The sequence below is a fragment of the Giraffa tippelskirchi genome, chromosome 6 (genome assembly GCF_054371585.1).
Source record: "Giraffa tippelskirchi isolate mGirTip1 chromosome 6, T2T-mGirTip1v1.2.pri, whole genome shotgun sequence".
NCBI lineage: Eukaryota > Metazoa > Chordata > Mammalia > Artiodactyla > Giraffidae > Giraffa > Giraffa tippelskirchi.
The window spans coordinates 16,076,683-16,101,381 of NC_137280.1; the positions used below are offsets into that span (position 1 = coordinate 16,076,683).

The 24,699-nt window shown below is 39.6% G+C and overlaps 1 protein-coding gene across 20 annotated transcripts in view; it reads right to left on the bottom strand.

Annotated features, from left to right (window-relative positions):
* The window catches only part of RGS22 (regulator of G protein signaling 22), a 129,256-nt gene that overhangs the window by 83,587 nt on the left and 20,970 nt on the right, over positions 1–24,699 (bottom strand). For 16 of the 20 annotated variants that reach the window (XM_081503385.1, XM_081503381.1, XM_081503382.1 and 13 more), the window contains 6 exons: positions 15,871–16,092; positions 8,893–8,978; positions 8,095–8,263; positions 4,820–4,949; positions 1,649–2,249; positions 78–239 (listed from right to left, as the gene is read on the bottom strand). In XM_081503385.1, coding sequence (XP_081359511.1) covers positions 78–239; positions 1,649–2,249; positions 4,820–4,949; positions 8,095–8,263; positions 8,893–8,978; positions 15,871–16,092 — 1,370 coding nt within the window. Of the gene's footprint in view, positions 1–77; positions 240–1,648; positions 2,250–4,819; positions 4,950–8,094; positions 8,327–8,809; positions 8,979–15,870; positions 16,151–24,699 lie in introns of all 20 variants that reach the window. The other 4 variants (XM_081503390.1, XM_081503384.1, XM_081503401.1 and 1 more) reach the window with 3 other exon arrangements.

Sequence of the window (24,699 nt, forward strand, 5' to 3'; positions counted from 1 at the left end):
TAAGACAAAAAGTATAACCTGTAACTAGCTTAAGAAAAGTGAAAGCAAATAACTTTGATTCTCATCATTTTTCTTACCAATAAAGAAGTAAGGGTTTTATAACCTCAGTCTGAATGTTTTTTAAGTGTTCTTCATTCCACTGAGATCCATCTAGTAGTTTAAATTTTGATAAGACTTCTGCAGAAAGGTAGTAATCTCCACTGCTCACTAGAAAGCATTTTTTCATCTTCTCAATATGTCTGAAATAAAACACATACACAAATAGGCACACACATATATGTTGACATGGTATTCAACTAGCCAAGTATTTTCACTTCCAAAATGTTTCAGGCAAGTAATGAACTATCTTAGAACCAAAAGTGGGGTCACAAAGAGTCGGACCACGACTGAGCAACTGAACAAAGAACCAAAAGTGAGTTACAGGAGTACCAATGTGAAGATAAAAATAGTTCTTACAGGTATGGGAATGGGAAGGATAGTTTTGGTCAGCTGAACAATGGCCTTGCTAAGATGTCCACACCCTCATCTCCAGAACCTAAGAATGTGATCTTACATGACAGAAGGGACTCTGCAGAGGTGATTAGGGTTTTGAGGAGATTATCTTGGGTTATCTAGCTGGTACTAATGTAATCATTAACAATACTTCTAAGAAGGAGGCAGGAGGGTAACAGTCATAGAGAAAAGATGGGAGGACAGAAGCAGAGGTCAGAGAGGAGAAAAGACATCATGCCGCTGGCTCTGAAGACAAAGGAAGGGGCCCTGAGCCAAGGACAGCAGATGGCCTCAGAAGCAAGAAAAGGCAAGGAGATGGATCCTCCCGTAGAGTGCCCAGAAGGAATGCAGGCCTGCAGACCCATTTAGACTTCTGACCTTTTAATTGGAAGAAAATTAATTTATGTTGCTTCAAGCCACTGAGTCTGTGGCAATTAATGACAGCAACAATAGGAACTAATAAAGTATTAACTCTGAAGAACCTATGTAGGTTGACTGTATTTTCTTTCCCTAACATGTCTTGGAAAGTGGTAGCAGCCTTCCATCCCAGGATCAATTAGGTCATGCTTCATAATCAACCATTTGGTAACCCCTGCTCTTATAACTATGTACAACAATGAGCTTTGTGATCTGAATGCCTCCGAGTAACTGGAATAACCCAGTCTCCAGTATTTACTCAGTCAAACCTTTAATGGGGATCGCAGTCTACTTCAGAGTTCAGAGCAGATCAGGATAACACAGACAAGATAAGGATGTAAAGCAGGGTCCTCCAAGGTTCGTAAGACTTACAGTGACCTAACACATATGGAGCAGCCAAACAAAGACCCATGCCCCATCGGACCTAAAAGGCTCTCTCGAGAACATCCAGCATCATATCCAGCAGATATCTCATTCAGATATGTCTAAGTGGCATCTGACTAAAGACCACAGAATTTATTAACTGAGCAGGCTGCCAGGAACAGCCAACACCTTACATTGGCATAAGGTACCTTTTACGTAAATCAATTTTATTATAATAAAATAAATATTATTAATTCTTCTAAAAGTATAAATTACATTTATATATTTATTCCAGGCCTTCTGTCTGTGCTTAAATGACCCAAAGTATTATTCTATAATTTGGTTTTAAAACTATTGAAAAAAAAAATAGAAATACCTTTGATGTCTTCCAGGATTCTTAAGAACTTTTAACCTCTCAATATCCATCCATAGCCACCAATATTTCTCCCCTAAGGTACCTTTTAAAAATTTCTTAAATCTTTCAAACTCCTTTCTACTGCCAATGTCATACGTTTTGTGAGAAATACACCAATCAGCCCTGCTGTCTAGTCCAACACTCTCAGGTTTTGAAACTGCTTGTTCTAATACGTCTTCCGACTTTTCCCTTAGCATTTTACTGAGCAAAACATTCTTGCCAGAGGTAGGCCCCCCAAAGTCATCAAATACCACTTCTGTTACGTTTCTGAAATTTACATAATATGGGCTTTCTCTAAGTGTTGCTCCAAGAATTTGATGAATTGCCACTCTCAAAATAAAGGAGACATAAGATCTTAAAAACTCGTCACATGTTGAGAAGTGCAGTGTCCGACTTTCATCAACATTCTGTTGCTTTTCAAGGTATATCCTCAGAAGAGCTTGAGAAGGAGTGTCCTGTAGAGATACAGACCCATCTTCTTCAAATTCGGAGGTTAATCTAGTGGTTTTTAATAGGCCTTTTTTCGTCCTGGGGTGAACTCCATCATCAAAGATAAAACTCTCTGTGTTAAATCATAAAAGGCTATTAGATCAGATATGAATGCAAAAGTTTTCTTTTAATTGTTAACTAGATGTTATAAATCACTGCAGATGGTGATTGCAGCCATGAAATTAAAAGACGCTTACTCCTTGGAAGGAAAGTTATGACCAACCTAGGCAGCATATTAAAAAGCAGAGACATTACTTTGTTAACAAAGGTCTGTCTAGTCAAGGCTATGGTTTTTCCAGTAGTCATGTATGGATATGAGAGTTGGACTATAAAGAAAGCTGAGCGCTGAAGAATTGATGCTTTTGAACTGTGGTGTTGGAGAAGACTCTTGAGAGTCCCTTGGACTGCAAGGAGATCCAACCAGTCCATTCTAAAGGAGATCAGTCCTGGGTGTTCATTGGAAGGACTGATGTTGAAGCTGAAACTCCAATACTTTGGCCACCTGATATAAAGAAGTGACTCATTGGAAAAGACCCTGATGCTGGGAAAGATTGAGGGTGGGAGGAGAAGGGGACGACAGAGGATGAGATGGTTGCATGGCATCACCGACTCAATGGACATGAGTTTGGGTGGACTCCAGGAGTTGGTGATGGACAGGGAGGCCTGGTGTGCTACGGTTCATGGGGTTGCAAAGAGTCAGGCACAACTGAGCGACTGAACTGAACTGAGAGAAAAGAAGTGCCAACAGGGATTGGCCATGTCTTCCCTGGACCTGAAGAGGATATTGGTGGCAGATGAACTAAATATTTGCTATCCTCAATAAAGAGGATCTTCAAAAAGACATGACACACTTTTAAAATGTAATATTTCAGGCTGATAATGTCAACATACAAAGGCCAAGTCTATTAAAGAATTAGAATGTGTATGCCAAATGACTGTGTGTACTTTAATGTTTTGTGTTGCATGGTAAAATAAAATTAGCTACCATAGATGATGAGATGATAGATGAATAGACCAGAATTGGAGTCATATTAGAAATTTTAAAAAATTGACTATCAGAAAAATTCAATTACTACTACACTTACAACCTATCATTAAAATTACAAAATTGCCTAAAGTCCTTTTGAAGACTTACAAATACAAATGGACTACATTTACACTTTTTCTCAAGATATAGTCTAGCCCTTATTTTTTTTTTAGTCTTTTAGATATCAGTGAAATATCTGATGTCTGTGCTTTATTTCACATGGCAAATCTACTGCTTGCAAAGCCATGGATCAGGAAAACCCTGATCCATGTGTCCCAACCTCAATTTTCTCAGTAATAGATTTCAAATCTCAATAAACTGAAAACGCTTCATTATAATTTTAACTGAAAATATGTATAATAAATTTCCCTAAAACTGAGATTAGACTTTTGTAGACCTGTGAAAGGATAGTGGGTATACACTCAACCCCACAAACATGGAGGTAGAGTACAAGCCTGGCACTTCTGCTCACTGCCTTCCTGGTATCCTTTCTCTTTCTGTTCATTAACTTCACTCTCCAATTCTCTACTTCACTATTTGGAGGCAACAGTAAGAAATCTATTTGGAGGCAACAGTAAGAAATCTATAAATTCAGTAATTTCCAATTAGAAAGATGGTTTCCCTCTTTACCTAGATTTAGGTTCAATTCTAGAGACTCCAGATTTATCACCCCCAGAGGTTTCTGGTACTTACCAAAGGAAGTGTGCAATAACTTAGTGAACTGCAGAATTCCCTTCCTGAATCACATTGCTAGATTTTTTTTTCCCTCTAGCAATATCATATGTTAATTACTACCGTTTCTGGAGGTAAGGTAAGGTAAGGTGAAGTTGCTCAGTTGTGTCCAACTCTTTGCAACCCCACGGACTGTAGCTTACCAGGTTCCTCCATCCGTGGGATTTTCTAGGCAAGAGTACTGGAGTGGGTTGCCACTTCCTTCTCCAGAGGATCTTCCCAACCCGGGGATCGAACCCAGGTCTCCTGCATTATAGGCAGACATTTTACTGTCTCAGCCACCAGGGAAGTCCTTTCTGGACCATTTCTGGAAGATCCCCTTTATTTGTGAAAAGTTTCTGTCACCCACCAAAGTTCATCCACCCACAGTAGAAATTTACCTGCTTTTCAAGGTGAAAAATAGTCTGAACTAAAAAACAGTAGGATAACGCAAGTTCCATAATCACTATTTACTTTTGGGAGGAGAGAAAGGTTGTACCCACTTTATTTAAAATTCTTAATATTAAGAATTTGTAAACTGTAATAGGAAATAATGATAAACCAAACATTTATTGACTGTCTATTAGGTACCAAGTACTAAACATTTTATATATTCAATATGTATGCATCATTAGTTTAATCTTACAGATGACACAAGCAAGGTTACCAGAAGTGGAATAATTTGCAGAAGTCACAAACTAGTAAGTATCAGAGTTGGGTTCTAAAGCCCTCTTCTTTTCACTATACCAAGTTGTCTCTTAGAAAACAGTAGAAAGTGGAGTTGCAGGAGATACCATTTTTTTCCTTATCCACTAAGTGTTGTGTTCTAAGTTTAGAAATAACAACAACAAAAGATGTAAAAAGGAGTTCTGGGGTCATTCTTATCCTTGTCCTTTTCTGCTTACCAGAAACAGATGAAACAACTGGTGATTCCATTTTGTTGTGGAATACACAAGATGGTAATGAAAAGGTTGGTACTGTTTGCTGATATTGTTTTGCTAAGGCAAACCAATCTTTTGTTTGAGTATAGGAGGCCTAGGAAGAAAGGAACACATTTGTTTAACCAAGATTAGCAGTATTCTTCCAATCATGAATCTGGATAAATCATTATGATAATACTCAATTTGTATAGTACAATATGTAAAGGAAAAACTATTCTGTGAAAGAAAAGAATATTGTACACAGAAAAATTCGTTAGCTGAGAATAATGGTAAGGAAATTTCAATTCAGATTATTTTCATATTAGCTGATCAAAGGAAAAAAAAGGAGCCCAATACCCATCAAATTCTTCACTCCTCCACCGGAAGCACACAACCCTACTTCCTGGATTCACTACAAATTCCTGCAATCTAACATCACTTGGCAGTCGCCATAGTTCATCAGTCTTTGGATGCATCTTTTGCCAGCTGCTCCCATTTACAACTTTCTCAATAATTTCATGCCCCCAGTTCCATCTGGCCATGTTCAGTGTTTTTAACAACTCCTCCTTAATATGACAAAAACTTACTCTCAGTAGCACTGGAAACCTCTCCACGTTCAACTTCCCCTTTACCTTAGATTCTGTTTTCACAACTTTGCTTGGATGGGATGCTTCCTGAAGGGTGATTTCTGACTCACCTGCCCCTGGATGGAGTCTTCAGTTTTTAGTTTCTTTTATGTACTCCTGAGTCAGCTGATCCAATTCTCAACCTGACATGCAGCTTCAAAAGCCCCAGTCCTAAGAAACTCCATCTCAGATGCCCTGGGAAGATTATTCTTCACACTTCTCTTAGAAAGGTCCTCACCTACTTTTCTAGGATAGTCCAACTTGTTCAACAAAAGCAGAGAAGGGAGTGTCCAGCATTACTCTCACTTCTCCTTTTTCTAACTAAGTCATCTTAGCCTAAGGAACACTTACAGAGGAGGCAAGGCTCAAATGGAGTAGAATTGTTCCCTGACTATTATGGAGAATTAGCGAGGCAAGTCAAGCCACACAACAAGATCAAAGGCAAGAGAGAGAAACACCAGGTGCCACTGGTGTAGTACTGTCCCTTTTAGAAGCAAGGTAGACAGTAGCTTTGAATCTAATTCCCTTTTGCTTCCTCTTTTTCTTTCTCTAAAACCAAGTCATTTGCTACTAATTATATTCAGTCAAAATATTTATTAAATGACTACTCTGTTCCAAGTACTATCCTAAGCACTGACAGGAGACCAAAATAATTAAGGAACTATCAAGGAATTAAGACCAACATACAAGAGTCATTAAATCAACTACACAGAAAGATAAGAGAGTGGAAGATAGCGGAGAAAGAAGTAGTTAGCCAAATATAAAAACAGTTAACTATTCTACTTTATATTCTTAAAAGATGGGTCACTTGTTTGTGTTTAGATGGTATAACTGAAGACAAAGAAATATTACTAATTATCATAAGGATTAATACCTATCTATAGTCATGGTTTAATGATTAACGGCCCCAAAAATTGAACACTCAAGTTCAAAGGCTATTAAAAAGAAATACATAATTCGGGTATTACTCAAGTTGACAGAAATGAGGTTTTTCTATCACAGAAAATAGTAAAAGTAAAGTAGCTTGTATTTTTATTTTCTTATATTTGATTCAGTTTACATGTAAGGAATCAGAACTTATTCCCCTAGATTGATTCTTTCCTTGTTTGTTTATTGGATCTCTACTATTAGTACATGTTTTTGACATCCCTAGCACTATTATAACACATATGTTAAGAGAAAAAAATAAATACTGAAAAATAAATATAAGAGAAAAGAAAAATGTGAGTTTAGTACAACCGTGAGCATTATTCAGAGGAAATAATGGGACTGGCATACATTTTTTGTAACATTTTTGCCAAATATTGCTGATAGAACTGTCAAACTACAAAATTATATAGAAGCTTACACATGAAAAAAAAAAGTTCAGAAAGATAGGGTAAGAATATCCATTCCAACAGACATGTTTTCCTCTTGAATGACATCTTTGATCAATCGCAAGTGCCTGCCTAGAAGGCTGTGTTGAAAAGAGTTTAGAGCCAAGTCTTAGCTCAGCAGAAAAATTGCCATGATTGATTAGCAATATCTGTCATGAATGGAAACTAGGACAATAGCAACACATGGCTAACATATTTGCAGTTCCTGGTTTTGTAAAGAATTGTATATTGGAAACGTGTGCCCAGAGAGAAGACCCGATAATGGGAAGGTAAAAAGAAGCAGGATAAGTGGCCCCAAAATACGCCGTGCCGTGGGTTACCGTGAGCCGAAGGAGACCTTGACCCAGTGGGCTCAAAAAGCATTCACCTCTCCTTTAACTACCTAAAAGAATTTAGTTACAGGGCCAGGCTCAGAGACAGCCAGTACCAGAGATAAATTTTATGTGAATGACTACCTACCTCTGTGGCAGGTAAACATCTAATTAGCAAACATCCGGTCTTCTTACAGTCCTGTGACTTACCCTGTCCCCTCTGAAGCCCCAGGCCCTATCCCATTCCCAAGTTCAGGACAGCTCAACTGCCCAACTTGTTTTGGGTCTCACATTCTTAAAGGGCTCCTGTAGATAACTAAATTACTTTTTTTCTTTTTTGCCTGTAACTGTCTTATGTCAATTTTTTTTAATTAGACCAGCCAAAGAACCTACAAGAGTAGAAGGAAAAGGTTTCCTCCCTGATAAAGCCAAAGATCTAACAACAATTTTCACTATACTATGATTCTCCAAAAGGACATTTGATTCTGGGTTTGATTTCTTCATACGTACTTAAGACTACCCAACAATCTCCAAATTGTGGAGGGCAAATTTATACCTGGTAACAGTTAAACAGTAATGCATTTTACTACTAAAGAATAATCTTGACAATAGGGAGGAGAAGATCCAATTTATCATGCTTTGTACAAATATTATAGATTCTAAATAATGAAAAAATTGGAATGAACAATGAAAGCCTTACTTCCCATGTGACAGTGGGCATGCTCTTCAATTTTCCATTTTCCTTTGTACACATGACAATAATAATTCTAATTATATTTCAGGTGAAAGAGTGTAGGGCAAATAAGTCAACATAAATCCAAAAGAATTTCTGCTAAATCTACTTTGGAAGTATTTGAAAACATTTTCTTATTCAAATGAACATCATGTCTCTAAAAAGACAAGTTTCACCAAAGTGCCAAGTCACAAAGAAACATGCAGACTTTTACCTCTCCCAGAGAAATGTAGAACTTTTTCATAATTATAACATCATCTTCTTCAACAGGAGGAGGTGGTGGACTGGGTGGTTTTTTCAGGACCCAGGGTGAAAACTCTGTACCTAATATGATATTCATGCCTGATTCACTCCATCTTACTTGTGAAATCAATTTGGCTAACCTGTATTTCAGAAATCATACAAATTGAAATAAATTTCAAATATGGTAGAATTCAGAATAAAAACTAAAATTTTATTTTATGCATTCAAATCAATCTCCCCTCCTAGCTTTGCAGGATGATTCTCTTAGGAGCTGCTAAAATTAATGGCTTATTCATAGGATCACTAATTAATTAACAATTACTATGTTTTATTGTATTTTTAAAAATGGTTGTTCTAAGAAAGGGTCAAATTTTAGTAAAATTTCAGACTGTTTAGGAACTTAAACTTTAAAAGTCAGGGAGCATAAAAGAAAAACTTCGCCCTGTGCTAGAACATCCTGTCTTTTTTATGACATTCATATTCATTTTTTATCACCCTGAACATAAATACCTTTACAGAAGTAGAAAAAAATTTTAATATAATGATCAAAGAAGCAGAATTGAAGTACATTTATTAGGTACTATTTCTATGAAATCTCTTTGGAAATGTTAAGTAATTTTTACCAATGCTCTATGTTATACTACATAGTAGCCAAAATACAAACTCCAGTGGGGTTAAAGGTACACAATTTTATTAAGAAAGTAAAGAAAAATGATTTTTGGTGGAAAAAATCATTTAAAATATATTTATATTGATGAGATTACAATACCTGTATTCAAAGTAACAATCACTTTCCAGAAATGTTGGAAGTCTTTCTTTTTTGACCCAGTGAATACCTTGTTCACGATTGAGACACTGTTCGAAGACAAGTGAAAAAGAAAGTATCACAAAAAATCACCTGTTAGGACAATGATGGTCTAATCACTAGGGCAATGTTATCTCTAGCTCTTATAGGGAGCCCTGCCTCTACCTTCTATTTGGACAGGAGAGAATAAGAACCCCGAGTCTCAAGTTTGAAGCCACTTTGTCTGCTGGTACTTCATTAATTCTCTCAACAAACCTATATCGGCTATTATCTACATTTTACAGACTACCAAACTGAATCCAGAAAACTTAAGTAACTTACCGAAAGAGGAAAAATGACCAAAAAAAAAAAAAAAAAAAAAATCAATCAGTCTCAGTATTTTCACAGTCATAAAACAGGTTAAAAATAATTATTCACAGGGGACTTCCCTGGTGGTCTAGCGGCTAAGACCCTGCGCTCCCAACGGAGGATGACGTGGTTGGATGGCATCATCGGCTCAATGGACATGAGTCTGAGCAAACTCCAGGAGATAGTGAAGAACAGGGAAGCCTGGCGTGCTGTAGACCATGGGGTTGCCAAGAGTCAGACATGACTTAGCAACTGAACAAGTGCCAAAAGTCCAGGATTCTGTAGGAGGCCACACAGGCATGAAAACCAACAAGGTTTGCACAGAACATGATTGAGATGGGGATGGAGTCAAGGTGGCAGAATAGAAGGATGTGGCATTCACCTCTCCCCACACGTACATCAAGAATACATCTACAAATGGAGCAACTCTCACAGAGCGCCTGCTGTACACTAGCAGAGGACTTTGGACACCTAAAAGGACAGGAAAAATCTTCACACAACTGGGTAGGACTTAAGAAAGAAAAAAAGCAAAAGAGAAACAGAATGGTGCCTGCGAGCTGGAGGAGAGTAGAGGCTCCTGCACTCAGGGAAGCCCCCGCACCACTGGGCAGACCAGCTGGGACAGAGGGGGGCTTCAGGAGCTTGGAGGAAAGCACAGCAACTGGTGTGTGACAGGTAAGACAGAGTAAGGCCTACGTGGATGTTCCATTCTGCAGCCCTGCATGCTCCAGCCTGAGCTGTGTGTCTGTTGATGTAGAGAGGGGCTGGGTGCTGGAACGTGGGATTTGGAGAGTGGACACAAGGAAGAGACAGTTGTTGGCTGTGAAGAGATAGCCTGCAAGGGTGGGAGCAAGGAGCTCCACAATTGAGAATGTTCATGGAAGAAGCCTGGGCCACCAAAGAAGCAGGGCACCATTGCTGAGTGACCCACAGGAGGGGGACTGCCATTTCAGCCCCCTCCCCCACGCACCCCTGTCTCCATGGATACTAGGAGGGGCACCTCCCAGAGCAGGCTCGCATGCCCCGCCCATCATCACCTCTGCCCCTGCCTACCTGGGCAGGGCAGATATCCTCTGGGGCAGCCTTTAGAGGAACATGTGCAGAGGTGGGGCTGAAACCACAGCTGAGCCCCAGGGACCACGCAACTAAAACAGAAGAGCTGAAATCTTTCCTCATGGCTACAGGAGCTGCAGATTCACCTATACTCTCACTGTCAGTGTTGTGAACTCAGTGCCTGCAGAATGTCCAAATGGATGAGCACTCACACAGCTCAGACAGGTCTAGTTTCAGCAGCTGCGGGCTTTGTGGGCACATGCACGTAGAGACTGGGCCAGGTCAGAATCTGAGCTGCCTCCATAGCCCCCACAGAGAGTCCAGGCACACTACTACTGCAATCCTGGGGCCTGACTTTGGTGGATTCACACAGGTAGCCTGGTGAAAACACAGGGGAAATGCCAGGGCCAACTGCTGGGAAACCAACAGTTAAGCTGGGGGGAAGGGCGCTAAGAGCAGTTCCACCAACAGTGTAATTTGTGAGCCAGCACAACAGGTGAAAAGTAATAGTACACTCACAGGTGAACAACTCCAGAGGAGGGAAACTCAGTGGCTTCTCTCACAAAGGGAATGCTCCAATCTCACCTACTATGCACCACAGTAGAAAAATGAAGCCCAAAGTTAGGACAAGGAAGAAAATAATAAATATCAAAGCAGAAATACATGAAATAGAGACTAAAAAAAAAAAAGAGTAATGAAGAGCCAGTTCTTTGAAAAGATAAAACTGATAAGCCTTTATCCAAACTCATCAAGAAATAAGAGGTCCCAAATAAATAAAATCAGAAAAGAGAAGTTACAACCAATATCACAGAAACAGAATCATAAGAGACTAGTATGAACAATTAACTTGTGAACTGGACAATCTAGAAGAGATGGATAAATCCCTAAACAAAAAATCTTCTAAGACTCAATCATGAAGAAAGAGAAAATCTTAACAGACAAATTACAGTGATCTAAAAAAAAAAACCTCCCAAAAAACAAAAGTGCAAGATCAGAAGCCTTCACGGGAATTCTACCAAACATTTAAAAAAGAGTGAACACCTATCCTTCTCACACTGTTTCAGAAAATTGAACAGGAACACTTCCAAACTCACCCTACAAGGCCAGCATTACCCTGATACCAAAACCAAAAAGAAAGAAAGATCGATAATTACAGACCAATATACCTGATAACAAAAGATGCAAACAGATCCAATAAAACATAATGGCTGGGACTTCCATGGTGATACAATGGATAGAAATCTGCCTTCCAATGCAGGGGACCTAAGTTTGATCCCTGGTCTGAGAGGATTCCACATTCCGCAGAGCAACTAAGCCTGTGCCCAACAACTACTGAGCCTGCACTCTAGGGCCCACATGCCACAACTACTGAACTCACATGTTACAACTACCGCAGCCTGCATGCTTAGAGCCTGTGCCCTGCAACAAGAGAAACCACCATATGAGAAGCCCACACATCTCAATGAAGAGTAACCCTACCCACAGCAAATAGAGAAAGACCACATGCAGCAACAAAGAGCCAGTGCAGCCAAAAACAAATAAATAAATAAATCAAAACATAACGGCTGAATTCAACAGCACATTAAAAGAATAATAAATCAGATCAAGTGGGATTTATTCCAGAGATGCAAGGATGGTTCAATATCGACAAATCAATGTGATACACCATATTAAAAAATTAATAAAAATCATATGATCATCTCAATAGATACAAAAAAAACATTTGACAAAATTCAACATCCATTTATGATTAAAAAAAACTCTCAACAAAGTGGGCAGAGAGGGAACATATGTTAACATAATAAAGGCCAGGTGACAAACCCACAGCTAACATCATGTCGGTAGTGAAAAATTGAAAAATTTTCCTCTAAGATCAGGAACAAGACAAGGATATCTACTCTTAACCACTTTTATTCAACATGATGTTCAAACTCCTAGCCACAGCAATCAGACAAGAAAAAAATAAAAGATATTCAAACTGGGAAAAAAGAAGTAAAACAGTCACTATTTGCAGATGACATGATACTATATATAGAAAACCCTAAAGACTACCAAATCTGGAGTAGAAAATGGCAACCCATTCCAGTATTCTTGCCTGGAAAGTTCCATGGATAGAAGAGCCTGGTGAGCTGCAGTCCACGGGGTCACAAAGAGTCAGACATGACTGAGCACAAAGACTACCAAAAATTATTAAAACAAATGAATTTGGTAAAGTTGGAAGATATAAAATTAATATACAGAAATATGTTGCATTTCTATACTCTAATAACAAATCACCACAAAGAAAAGTTAAGAAAACAATCACATTTATGACTGCATCAAAAAGAATAAAATACACAAGAATAAATTTAACTAAGGAGGTGAAAGACCTGTAGTCTGAAAACTATAAGATATTGATGAAAGAAATTAAAGATGAATAAATAAGTGGAAAGATACACCATGCTTATGGATGGGAAGAATTATTATTGTTAAAATGTACATTCTACAAATTATTCTAAAGATTCAATACAATCCCTAGCAAAATACTCATGGCATTTTCCCCAGAACTAGAATAATCCTATAATTTGTATGCCAATGCAGGAGACGTAAGTTTGATCCCTGGGGAGGGAAGATCCCCTGGAGTAGGAAATGGCAACCAGTTCCAGTATGCTTGCCTGGGAAACTCCACAGACAGAAGGGGCTAGCCTCAGACCATGGGGTCGCAAAGAGCCAGACATGACCGAGTGACTGAGCACAGAGGCACACACACACAGTTTATACAAAACCACAAAAGACCCCAAATATCCAAAGCAATCTTAAGAAAGAACAGCAAAGCAGGAGGTATTATGTTCCCTGATTTCAAACCATACTATCAAGCTATATTAATTAAAGCAGGATGCTACTGCAAGTCCTGAGGGGCTCTCACTTCTGGCGCCTAGTGCCTGGCCACATGCTGGCCGGGTACGACCCTCTCCGGGGACAGTGCCAGGTGGGGAGTTTGACTGGAGTGGTACACCTGTCAAACTCTAACACAGGTGTCCGAAGGCGAGCTCAGGGAGGACAGAAACCTCCCATGGAGCAGAAGGGTAAAGCTGGCTTGATCTTGATTTTTAATACGAATACAGACCACGAAAGCAGGGCCTCACGATCCTTCTGACCTTCAGGATTTTAAGCAGGAGGTCTCAGAAAAGTTACCACAGGGATAACTGGTTTGTGGTGGTCAAGCATTCACAGCGAGATCACTTTTTGATCCTTCAATGTCAGCTCTTCCTATCATTGTCATTGTCAAAAAAAAACCAGACATACAGATCAATGGAACAGAATAGGGAGCCCAGAAATAAATCCACAGTTCTGTGGTCAATCTATGACAAAAGAGACAAGACTATGTCTCTTCAATAAATGGTGCTTAAAACACTGGACAGCTATATGCAAAAGAATAAAACTAGACCACTTTCTTACAGCATATACGAAAATAAACTCAAATGGATTAAAGACTTAAATGTAAGACCTGAATCCATAAAACTTCTAAAAGAAAACATAGGCAATATGCTCTCTGAAACTGATCTTAGCAACGTTTTTATTTTGGATCTGTCTCCTCAGACAAGGGCAATAGGTAAGCAAACGGGACTACATCAAACTAAAAAGTCTTGTACAGCGCAAGAAATCATCAACAAAACAAAAAGGCAACTTCCTGAATGAAAGAAGCCATTTGCAAATGATACATCTGATAAGGGGTTAATATCCAAAATATATGAAGAACTCATACAACTTAAAAGCAAAAAAAAAAAAAAAAATCCAATTTTAAAAATTGGTTAAGGAACAGACATTTTTCCAGATGAGACATATAGATGGCAAACAGGCACATGAAAAGATGCCTAAGATCACTAATTGTAAAGGAAATGCAAATCAAAACCACAATGAGTTATCATCTCACACCTGTCAGAATGGCTTCAAAAAGATAACAAAGTATTGGTGAGGATATGGAGAAAAGGGAACTCTTGTGCATTGCTGGTGGTAATGTAAATTGGTACAACCAACTATGGAAAATAGCATGGAGTTTCCTCAAAAGTTACAACTAGAACTACTATAGGATCCAGCAATTCCACCTCTGGGTATTTATCTGAAGAAAAGAAAAACTCAAATTAAAAAAGATATAGGTATCCCAAGTTCACTGCATCATTATTTACAATAACCAAGATAGGAAAGCAATCTAAATATCCATTGATAGATGAATGGATAGAGAAGATGAGGCATTACTCAGCCACAAATAAGAATGAAATCTTGCCATTTGCAACAACCATGGATGGACCTAAAGGGTATATTATGCCAAGTGAAATTTAAACAGAGAAAGACAAATGTGGTATGATTTCACTTATATGTGGAATCTAAAAAATAACAAACTAACAAACATAACACCACGGAAACAGAATCATAGAGAACAAACCAGTGGTTGCCAGAGGTGGGGGAAGGGCAGGGGAATGGGTAAAACAGGTGAAGGGAATTAAGCGGTACAATCTTCTAGTTATAAAACGAGTCTCGGGGATGCAATGCACAGCGTAGGGAACATGGTCAATAATACTGTGATAACTTTGTAATAGTGACAGATGATAAGTAGACCCACTGTGGTTCTCATTTCACAATGCATAAAAATATCAAATCACTATACTGTACACCTGAAACTAATATAATAATTAAAAAACAGAAATCTCAATTCCCAACTGCTCGACAGAACTCACATGAAATAAATTCACTGTACAGGCATAATTAACTTATTTCATTGTGTTTTGCTTTATTGTGCCTCACAGATACTTTGTTCTTTACAAACTGAAGGTTAGGGGCATCCCAGAGGCAAGCAAGTCTATCTGCACCATTTTCCCGCAGTATTTACTCACTTCATGTCTCTGTGTCACATTTGGGTAACTACAATCTTTCAAAATTTTTCATTGTTATTACATCTGTTATGGTGATCTGTGATCAGTTACCTTTGATGTTACTACAATGACTTGATGAAGGCTCAGATGATGGTTAGTATTTTTTAGCAATAAAATATTTTCTAATTAAGGTATGTACATTGTTTTCTAAGACACAATGATATGGTACACTTAATAGGCTACAATGTAGTGTAAACATAATTTTTATATGCACTGGGAAACCAAAATAATCATGTGACTTGCTTTATCACAATATTCACTTTATTGTAGTGGTCTGGAGCCAAACCTGCAATATATCCAAGATATGCCTACATACTCATACTTTCTAGAATGCATGTAAACTATAAAGAATATATATATTTATACTGCCCAAAATTAACTGTATTTTCTAAATATTCAAAGTAAGTTACATGAACCTTCTCATACTGATAATCAAATATCAAGAAACTGCTAAACTGGTCATTTCATATGAATAAGATGATATAGTTACTGAAAAATACTTTGTGTATAAGTACAATAAAATTTAATAAATATACTTACACTTCAGAAAGGGATGCCCAAGGAACCTGATGATAATCTCATTTAATGCTTTATTTATCCAGTAAGATGTAACTCAAGTATACTTTCTTACCATGACATTGTAGTTGACATTAATGGTCTCATCTTCATAAGGGGCATTCACTTGAACAGATTTAACATCACTCTTTCCTTTCCTTACAACATCATAGATAGGATTTCGAGGTCGCTGGTTTAGTAGAATTTTTTTCAATTGCTTTTCCAGAAGTTGTGGAGCATTGTTAACTACTTCAAAAACTCCATAGACCACATTAAATCTAACTGCCTCTGAAAAGGTCTGCAAAATAAATTTGTGGAAATGTCTTAAAAACCAGAAACTCACTGCTCCAAGAAGACTTGATACTTACATGTATGCATATATACTTACACAAAGTTCTGTATTCTTAATAGTTACATCTTTCCTCTTAGGAGCTTGGAAATCTCTTGACTATAGGTAAGGGAAACCCACTGAACCCTTCCTTCCAAATGTACTTATGCCGTAAGTGTCAGGATATATTATGGCAGAAATTTCCTTTGCATACACCTCTTATCTCCAGAAAAGATTGAGGGTAGGAGGAGAAGGGGCAACAGAGGATGAGATGGTTGGATGGCATCATCGACTCAATGGACATGAGTTTGAGCAAACTCCGAGAGATGGTGAAGGACAGGGAGGCCTGGCATGCTGCAGTCCACGGGGTCGCAACGAGTCGGACACGACTGAACAACTGAACAACAACAACTTATCTCTGGGCTTCTCTGGAACTAGAAATACACCCTGGTTTCTGTGAAGCAATGTTATTCTCTTAGAAGGGGGAGGATTAATAGGGAAGAATGAATCAGAGAAGATATAACACTCCTGTTGTCTCTTTCATCCCCAGGAGACATGAAAACTAAGTCTCCCTCACCCAAAAGGAGAAAATTAAATACAATGTGTTCTTCATTTAAGACTATTTCAACACCATTCCATTCACTGTGACAAAAAAGAGAGAGAGAGAATGAAAGACAACATTTCTGAGCTCTTCTCTGTAATTACTAAATGCTGCCAACTTTTATTTAAAGTCAGTCAGTTACAGTCAGGAGTCTTGAGTTTTGATACCAGCTTGCCAATAAGTAGCTCTGCGACTTTAGGTAAATCACTCCATAGCAAGTATACGGTGGACTGTCTGTATCTTTTCTCATTTTGCCCTCCAAATCTAGAATCAGGTCCCTTTTCCAGAACATTAATTTATTTTAGGACACCTTCAATGAACTGCATACTCATGTAGTAAGTGTACTGAGGAGAGCGTCAGTTCTTCCAAGTTTTATTAGGAGATTGCTAGATACACTGTTAGTTAAAATTTAATAAATAGCAGGATGTTATAAAATAGGAGTTAGAAATGTATGTGTATATGTATATGTACAAATATCTATTATGTGTTTATATGTATGTGTGTATATATATATATACACATACATACATACATATATATATATATATATATATATATGAATAACTTTCCTGGTGGCTCAGAGCTAAAGAATCTGCCTACAATGCAGGAGATGCAGGTTCAATCCCTGGGTCAGGAAGATCCCCTGGAGAAGGAAATGGCAACTCACTCCAGTATCCTTGCCTGGGAAATCCCATGGACAGAAGAGCCTGGCAGGCTACTGCCCATGGGGTCGTGAAAGAGTCAGACACGACCGAGTGACTTAACAACAACAATATACATATGTATGTATATGTGCTATGTGCTGTGCTGCGTACTTAGTCACTCAGTCATATCCAACTCTTTGCAACCCCATGGACTATAGCCTGCCAGGCTCCTCTGTCCATGGGGATTCTCCAGACAAGAATATTGGAATGGGTTGCCATGCCCTTCTCCAGGGGATCTTCCCAACCCAGGGATAGAACCCAGACTTACCGCATTGCAGGTGGATTCTTAACCACCTGAGCCACCAGGGAAGCCCAAGCATATTGGAGTGGGTAGCCTATCCCTTCTCCAGGGGAACTTCCTGACCCAGGAATCAAACTGGGATCTTCTGCATTGCAGGCAGATTCTTTACCAGCTGAGCTACCAGGGAAGCCTGTGTATGCATATACACAGACATATTTTTTAATGAAGACTCATCCTACAGCCAGATGGCATCTTAGAAAGATCCTGAACACGCCTCCTCCGATGGACACACTGAGTCCACAGCTACATATAGAAAAATTTCTTTGTAAAGAAGCCTAAAAGCGAAAAAAAAAAAAAAAAGAAGTCTAAAAGGCGGCTGAGTGGTGACTACACATTGGGCAAACAAGATGAAAACCACATCAAACAGGTAGGAGAAGCTGGGACACAAACTCACCATAAACCCCACTCCCTGGAGTAGTCACCCCTGTAACTCAAAACCTAGAGCAGCCCCATGAGGAGCAGAGGGTTCAAACTCCACACCAGGCACCCCAACTTTTAAGACGTGCACCTGAGAAATGAGCCCGATTTTGAAAATCAAAGAGCTCACATCTCAACTGAAATGTGAGACAAGAGAGAGGGGTCCTACAGTCAGTCCATAAAGTGAAATCATATTTAGTCAAAACTAGCCCTTGAAATCCTTGAAAACTGTCATAAAATATAGTGTTGTTCTAACTTCCAAGTTAGAACTGGACACGGATTAACAGACTGGTTCCAAATAGGGAAAGGAGTACGTCAAGTCTGTATATTGTCACTCTGCTTATTTAACTTACATGCAGAGTACATCATGAGAAACACTGGGCTGGATGAAGCACAAGCTGGAATCAAGATTGCCGGGAGAAATATCAATAACTTCAGATATGCAGATGACATCACCCTTATGGCAGAAAGTGAAGAAGAACTAAAGAACCTCTTGATGAAAGTGAAAGAGGAGAGTGAAAAAGTTGGCTTAACGCTCAACATTCAGAAAACTAAGATCATGGCATCTGGTCCCATCACTTCATGGCAAATAGATGGGGAAACAGTGGAAACAGTGACAGATTTTATTTTAGGGGGCTCCAAAATCACTGCAGATGATGAGTGCAGCCATGAAATCAAAAGACGCTTGCTCCTTGGAAGAAAATTTATGACCAACCTAGACAGCATATTAAAAAGCAGAGACATTACTTTGTCAACAAAGGTCCATCTTAAAGCTATGGTTTTTCCAGTAGTCATGTATGGATGTGAGAGTTGGACTATAAAGAAAGCTGAGCGCCAAAGAATTGATGCTTTTGAACTGTGGTGTTGGAGAAGACTCTTGAGAGTCCCTTGGACTGCAAGGAGATGAAACCAGTCCATCCTAATGGAAGTCAGTCCTGAATATTCATTGGAAGGACTGATGTTGAAGCTGAAACTCCAATACTTTGGCCACCTGATGTGAAGAACTGACTCATTTGAAAAGACCCTGATGCTGAGAAAGATTGAAGGTGGGAGGAGAAGGGCATGACAGAGGATGAGATGGTTGGATGGCATCACCGACTCAATGGACATGAGTTTGAGCAAGCTCCGGGAGTTGGTGATGGACAGGGAGGCCTGGCGTGCTGTAGTCCATGGGTTTGCAATGAGTTGGACACGACTGAGCAACTGAACTGAATTGAACTTTCAAGAAGTTCATCATCGTGAATTTTTCCTCTGACATTAAAATATGTCATTAATTCTTCAGTTAGGGACCAGATAAAGTAGTAGGCTTGTGTTTAAAGCTCATGTTATACAAAAATATGTATGTTTGACACTAGGATCACCCTCAGCATGAGAAGACAGCTATGCCAAGAGGTAGGAAGGTAAGAGTCACTGAGGGAATGGTAGAGTCTCCTCTTCCGTCTCAGACCCTCTCTAGGATGTTCACAGACTGGTCTATGTGTGTTTGTAAATGGCTACAACAGACAAAGTCACTCTCACTCTTTAAATCACTCTTGCTCACTCTGCAGAGCACAAATAATTCACTTTGAGCGACAATGCCTACGTAAGTCCACTTCAACACACAATAGCTACAACAGAAGTATATACAAAGTGGACTGATGGCACAGGAGGATTTGTCAAGAATCTTTAGGAAATTAAGGAAATTGACCCTCCTGAGACCCTCAGAGTCTTTGAGGAGAGGCAGCCTGATGCTTTGATTATCAGAGACCGCCTCAGAGCAGGGCCCAAGGTTGGCCCCAAAAGGACAGTGGGCTGGAGTGCCCACAGCTCAGTGTGGCCTCCTGCACCCTCTGTACTTCCCTGGTGGCTCAGACAAGAAAGAATTTGCCTGCAGTGTGGGAGACCTGGGCTGGGAAGATCTCTTGGAGGAGAACATGGCAATCTCCTCCAGTATTCTTGCCTGGAGAATCCCCACGGACAGAAGAGCCTGGCGGGCTACAGTCCCTGGGGTCACACAGAGTCGGCCACAACTGAGTGACTAAGCACAGCAGCACCACATAAGGAAAGCTGAGTCTGGAAGAACAAACAGGCATTCACATCCGGCAGACGGGGGAGAGCAGGGAGCTCAGCAAGAGAAACAGCGAGTGTATCAAGATACTTGCACAAACAACAGGCGAGGAATGCCAGACAACAGGGCAACTTTGAGGACCTGCAAGCAGTCTGACGCTGCTGAAGCGGAACACCCAAGGGGAGAATAACAGGACGGAAGCCTGGAGACAAGGCTGAGGACGAGCTCACCAAGAACTTTCTATGTATGCCATAACTCTCTACATAGTCTCTCAAATCGGTGATTCCTGGAGTGTGTCACACTGGACCAGCAGCATCAGCATCACCTAGGAATCTGTTAGAAATGCAGATTCTGGGGTTCTCACCCCATAATCAGAAATTCTGGGGGTGGGTCCCAATATTCTGTGTTTAACCAGCCCTCAGATGACTCTGATGCATGCTCAAGTGTGAGAACCATGGCTTTAGAATGATGGGGAGCCACTGGAGAGGTTTTAGCTGCGGGGGGTAGGGGCGCGGGGTGCAGGGGGAGACAGAATCCAGGTTAAGCAAACTTCAAAGCCCACGTGCTATTTGCTGCTTCCTGCTGACTTCCATGTGTGCCCACATACATGGAGGGGCTGGCCATCAAGGATCTATACGTAGGAGAAAGAACCCTGGGCTTTATTCTGCGAAGTCCTGTTGTCTGCTCAAAAAGAATCTTTCTCACATATCATGTCCTCTGTTGTTACCATTTCTAAGCTTATCTACAAAATTCCTCAAATTAGTTTAGCATGTGACAATAAAAGACATGCGAAGTGGGGGGGGGGGCAGAAATGAATGATGGAGGAGGACCTTCTCCCAGAAAGCTGAGCAGGCTGATTGAGAGAACACTCAGCTTTTAATCATATGACAGGAAAAAATCTTCAGTTTGAGCTTCAAACTCAATCCTCTGCAAGCTGTTACCGACTGCTCTTTTCCTTACTTAATTTTCTTATTTCAAGAGTATCATTTTCCAAATGTTCTAAAACGAATTGACCTGAAGGTGGTGAAAGCTAACTTTGTAGTACCAGTCATCCATGTGCGAAAAATATTTTCACAGAAAAAGCAAGTGCATGAAAATATTTTTACCACAATAAATTGCTGGTTCCACATTTCTTTGAAAAGAGGAGGGGGGAAAAAAAAACCTGTGAATAATTAGTGATGTGCTTACGCTGCCAGCCGAGCACCACTGAAACTTACCGGGTGCCAAATTATTTAGCTGAACAGTATTTAAATTAAAAACTAATGACTAGGTTAATTTAATACATGTTCATCTCTGCTCCAACTCTGTCTCTACTAATTGAGCTCCAAAGCTATATTTAAAACATGCATCTTAGTCAGAAACATCTGACTGCTTGAATGTAACAAGTCAGTTACCAATAACAACTTCTTTAAATCTAAATTTTATTCTCATTTTAGATGTTTAACCATAAACTATTTACTGGACATATTCACCAGTGGGAGGGAACAAATCATGTGCCACATAAAATGCATAGAAACTATCCTTAGTTAATAAAATGAGTTACATTATGTAATTTGAGTGCTTTATGTTTGAGCTACAAGGCTTATCAAAACAGCCACTGGAACAAATGCTGAACTAAGTAGTTCTATCTAAGGCTCCGTCAACACCTTGAAAAATCACTCTGAGTCTTTAAATTCTGGCAGAGGAAGACCCAAGTTATTCATCTCTCCTTCGTCACACTCATTTCCCAAATCCATCGTCTCTTTCTCTCTCTCCTTTTACCCAACCATCTAACATATAGTTCCTTCATAAAGCTGCAAGAAATTATAATAGCTCACAGATTTTAAAGAAGTGTGGAGAATCATTCCAAAAAAAGAAGTTATGGTAAAATTCCAAAGGCACATAGCTAAGCATGGTCTGGCAAACACATGACATACCTATCCTTGCAAGGAGGGTATAGAACAGGCCACCCCTTCAGCTTCTGCAAACCATAAATGTCACAAATATTCTAAACCACCCACAGAGGACCAACCTAAATCTGTATGTGGGCTCATCTACTCAATCCCACAACAGTCACTAGCATAAAACACACAAAACAAAATCAAAAGGGGGAAAAAAAAGTGTTTTCACACTATAGCATAGAAGAAAATTTAATAAGCAAACACTTGTCCATAAAGAGTTGACAGCTAAAACAAAAAAAAAAACAAAAAACCTTCCCAGACACTAAATGAAAACAATATCTGAATGTGAACCTGGCACCAGAACAAACAGAATGAAGTTATGAAAGCTAGGATTTGGAAAGTGCCACACTCATTTATAATAGCAGCAACTGTCCTGGATTCCCCTCATCAAAAAATAACATGGAGGCAGGCTACCAGCCATCAATTTCTGGATCTTACAATGTGTCCCAAGGGTGTAATGATGTAATGGAAAGAAATGGTGTAGGAGACAGAGAGTCTGATTTCAAGGCCCATTTGTGCCACAATCCACTTAAGGGACCGTGGGCATTTCACCACAGATGTGGAGAAGGTCTCAGAAATCTGGATGACCTAAGAGCTCTTTTAGATCGAGAATGTTGTTATATGTATCTATACTGTCAGGCTTAGACTGTTGGGTTTTTGTTTTGCGGTTTTTTTTTTTGGAGGGCGGTGGTGGTAGAGGAGGAGGCAGAAGAAGATTAGAAGGTTTATTTAGTTCAAGGATCGTATGCGGAAGGTGTAAAAATTAAAAAAAAAAATCATCCTCAAGAAGTTTTGGGAGATATAGAAGAAAGGGATCTATCCTGGCCCCAGAAAATTGACAGTGTAATTTCTAGGATTAAGAAAAAACAAAACAAAACAAAAAACAGAGTAGAAGAAATTAATCAAATTTTCTTTACCTGAAAAAGTCTAATCTCCCACCCAATATGTATATTCCCTATAAAATACTTCCCCAAATGATTACCTATACCTGACTATCTTCATCACAGAGAGTTTAGTCCTTCACTAGCCAGCCCACTCTATGGTTAGAAAACCATCTTTAAACATCTTTCTTCTAGTGAGTGAAAATCAATTTCCTCATAAATGCTGGCCCTGGTTCTGCCCTCGAGCTTCACAGAAACTGTTACCCCTTCTTCCTCAGTCACATCTTCAAATATTTAGAAAGAGCTGCTTCATCACAACATTTCTACTCATTCCCAAACCAGGTCCAACACTCACTCATCTTTCAGCCCTCACTCATTTGACGTAGTTTCCATAGCATTCATTGACCAAGTCTTCCTGTGTCTGGTTTGGCAGAGCAACTCAACATATGGCACCAAGAATACAACACACTATTCCACATGCAGTCTGACAATTCAATCCGATGCAAAAAAAAAAAAAACCACAAACATGAATGAGTGCCTTCTAGGCTCCAGACTAATATTGTTCTTGATCTTAACTATATTTCTACTAATGCACCCTAAAAACACATTAGCTTTGCTTATTTTAGCCCATATTCCAGACTACCATGACAAAAATGAGACTAGACTCTGTTATCCAAACTGTTGGTCTACTCCTCTCCTGCCATTTCTACAGTCACTACAGTGCAGTCGGACAAGGTTTTGAGCCATGTGGACCTAGGTGGACCCTGTCACTCACCAGCTGAGTAAGCTGGAAAAACACCTGTTCACTTGCAACGTTTCATCCAAGTCTCTGATAAATAATAATTTTTAAAAGTCAAAGCGAATGACAGATTTGTGTGGGACAGATTATTCTCTAGAATGACAATAATCCATCAATCCAACTAAAGCGTGACTGTCCCTCATGTCACAGGAATGGAGATGAGATGGGCTAGTTAGTGAAGGAAAAGGAGACAGAGCACTAAATCTGTGCCAGGTACTTAACACACATTACCTCATTTCGTAACAGTCTTGCAAGACAGTTCTACTGTTTTCATAAAGAAAGGTATTGAGGAACCTAGTAATTAAGGAATATACCTGAGATCAAACGGGTAATGAGTGAAGAAGCTGGGGTCACACAGCCCTGTCTCCCTGCTCTTCCAGCCATGACACTGGGAGATGTGCACAGCAGGAACAAAGCATGTGGCCAAGGTAGGCGAGGGTGGCTGGGGATGGGAGGAAAGAGCGCACAGGATGACTAAGTATGAAGCTAGAGATAAAGCCAGGAAGGTTATATTGAGGCCAAATTGCAAAGGGTCCATATTAAGAGTTTGGACTTCCAAGCTGGGCTATTAAGAGTCAACCCCTGCTAGCTATGACTAGCGAAATATCTGAGAATGAATGTCACAGATAGTGGTAGGCCTCTGAAGACAAACACAGCAGCACAAGTGGGGCATGTGTTGTTTAGACAGGGTTGGGAGGGGAGGCTTTCTGGACAGAGTGATTTAAATCAGAGAGAAAGTGACACAAATATCTCAGCGGAGAGCCCTCCAGGCTGCGAGGCCCTGAGTACAGTTAGCATACTCACGTTTGAGAAACATAAAAGGCCAAGTTTTCCAGCTAGGCAGGAAAAGGATTAACAAGCAAAAGAAGCACAGGAAATAAAGCCCA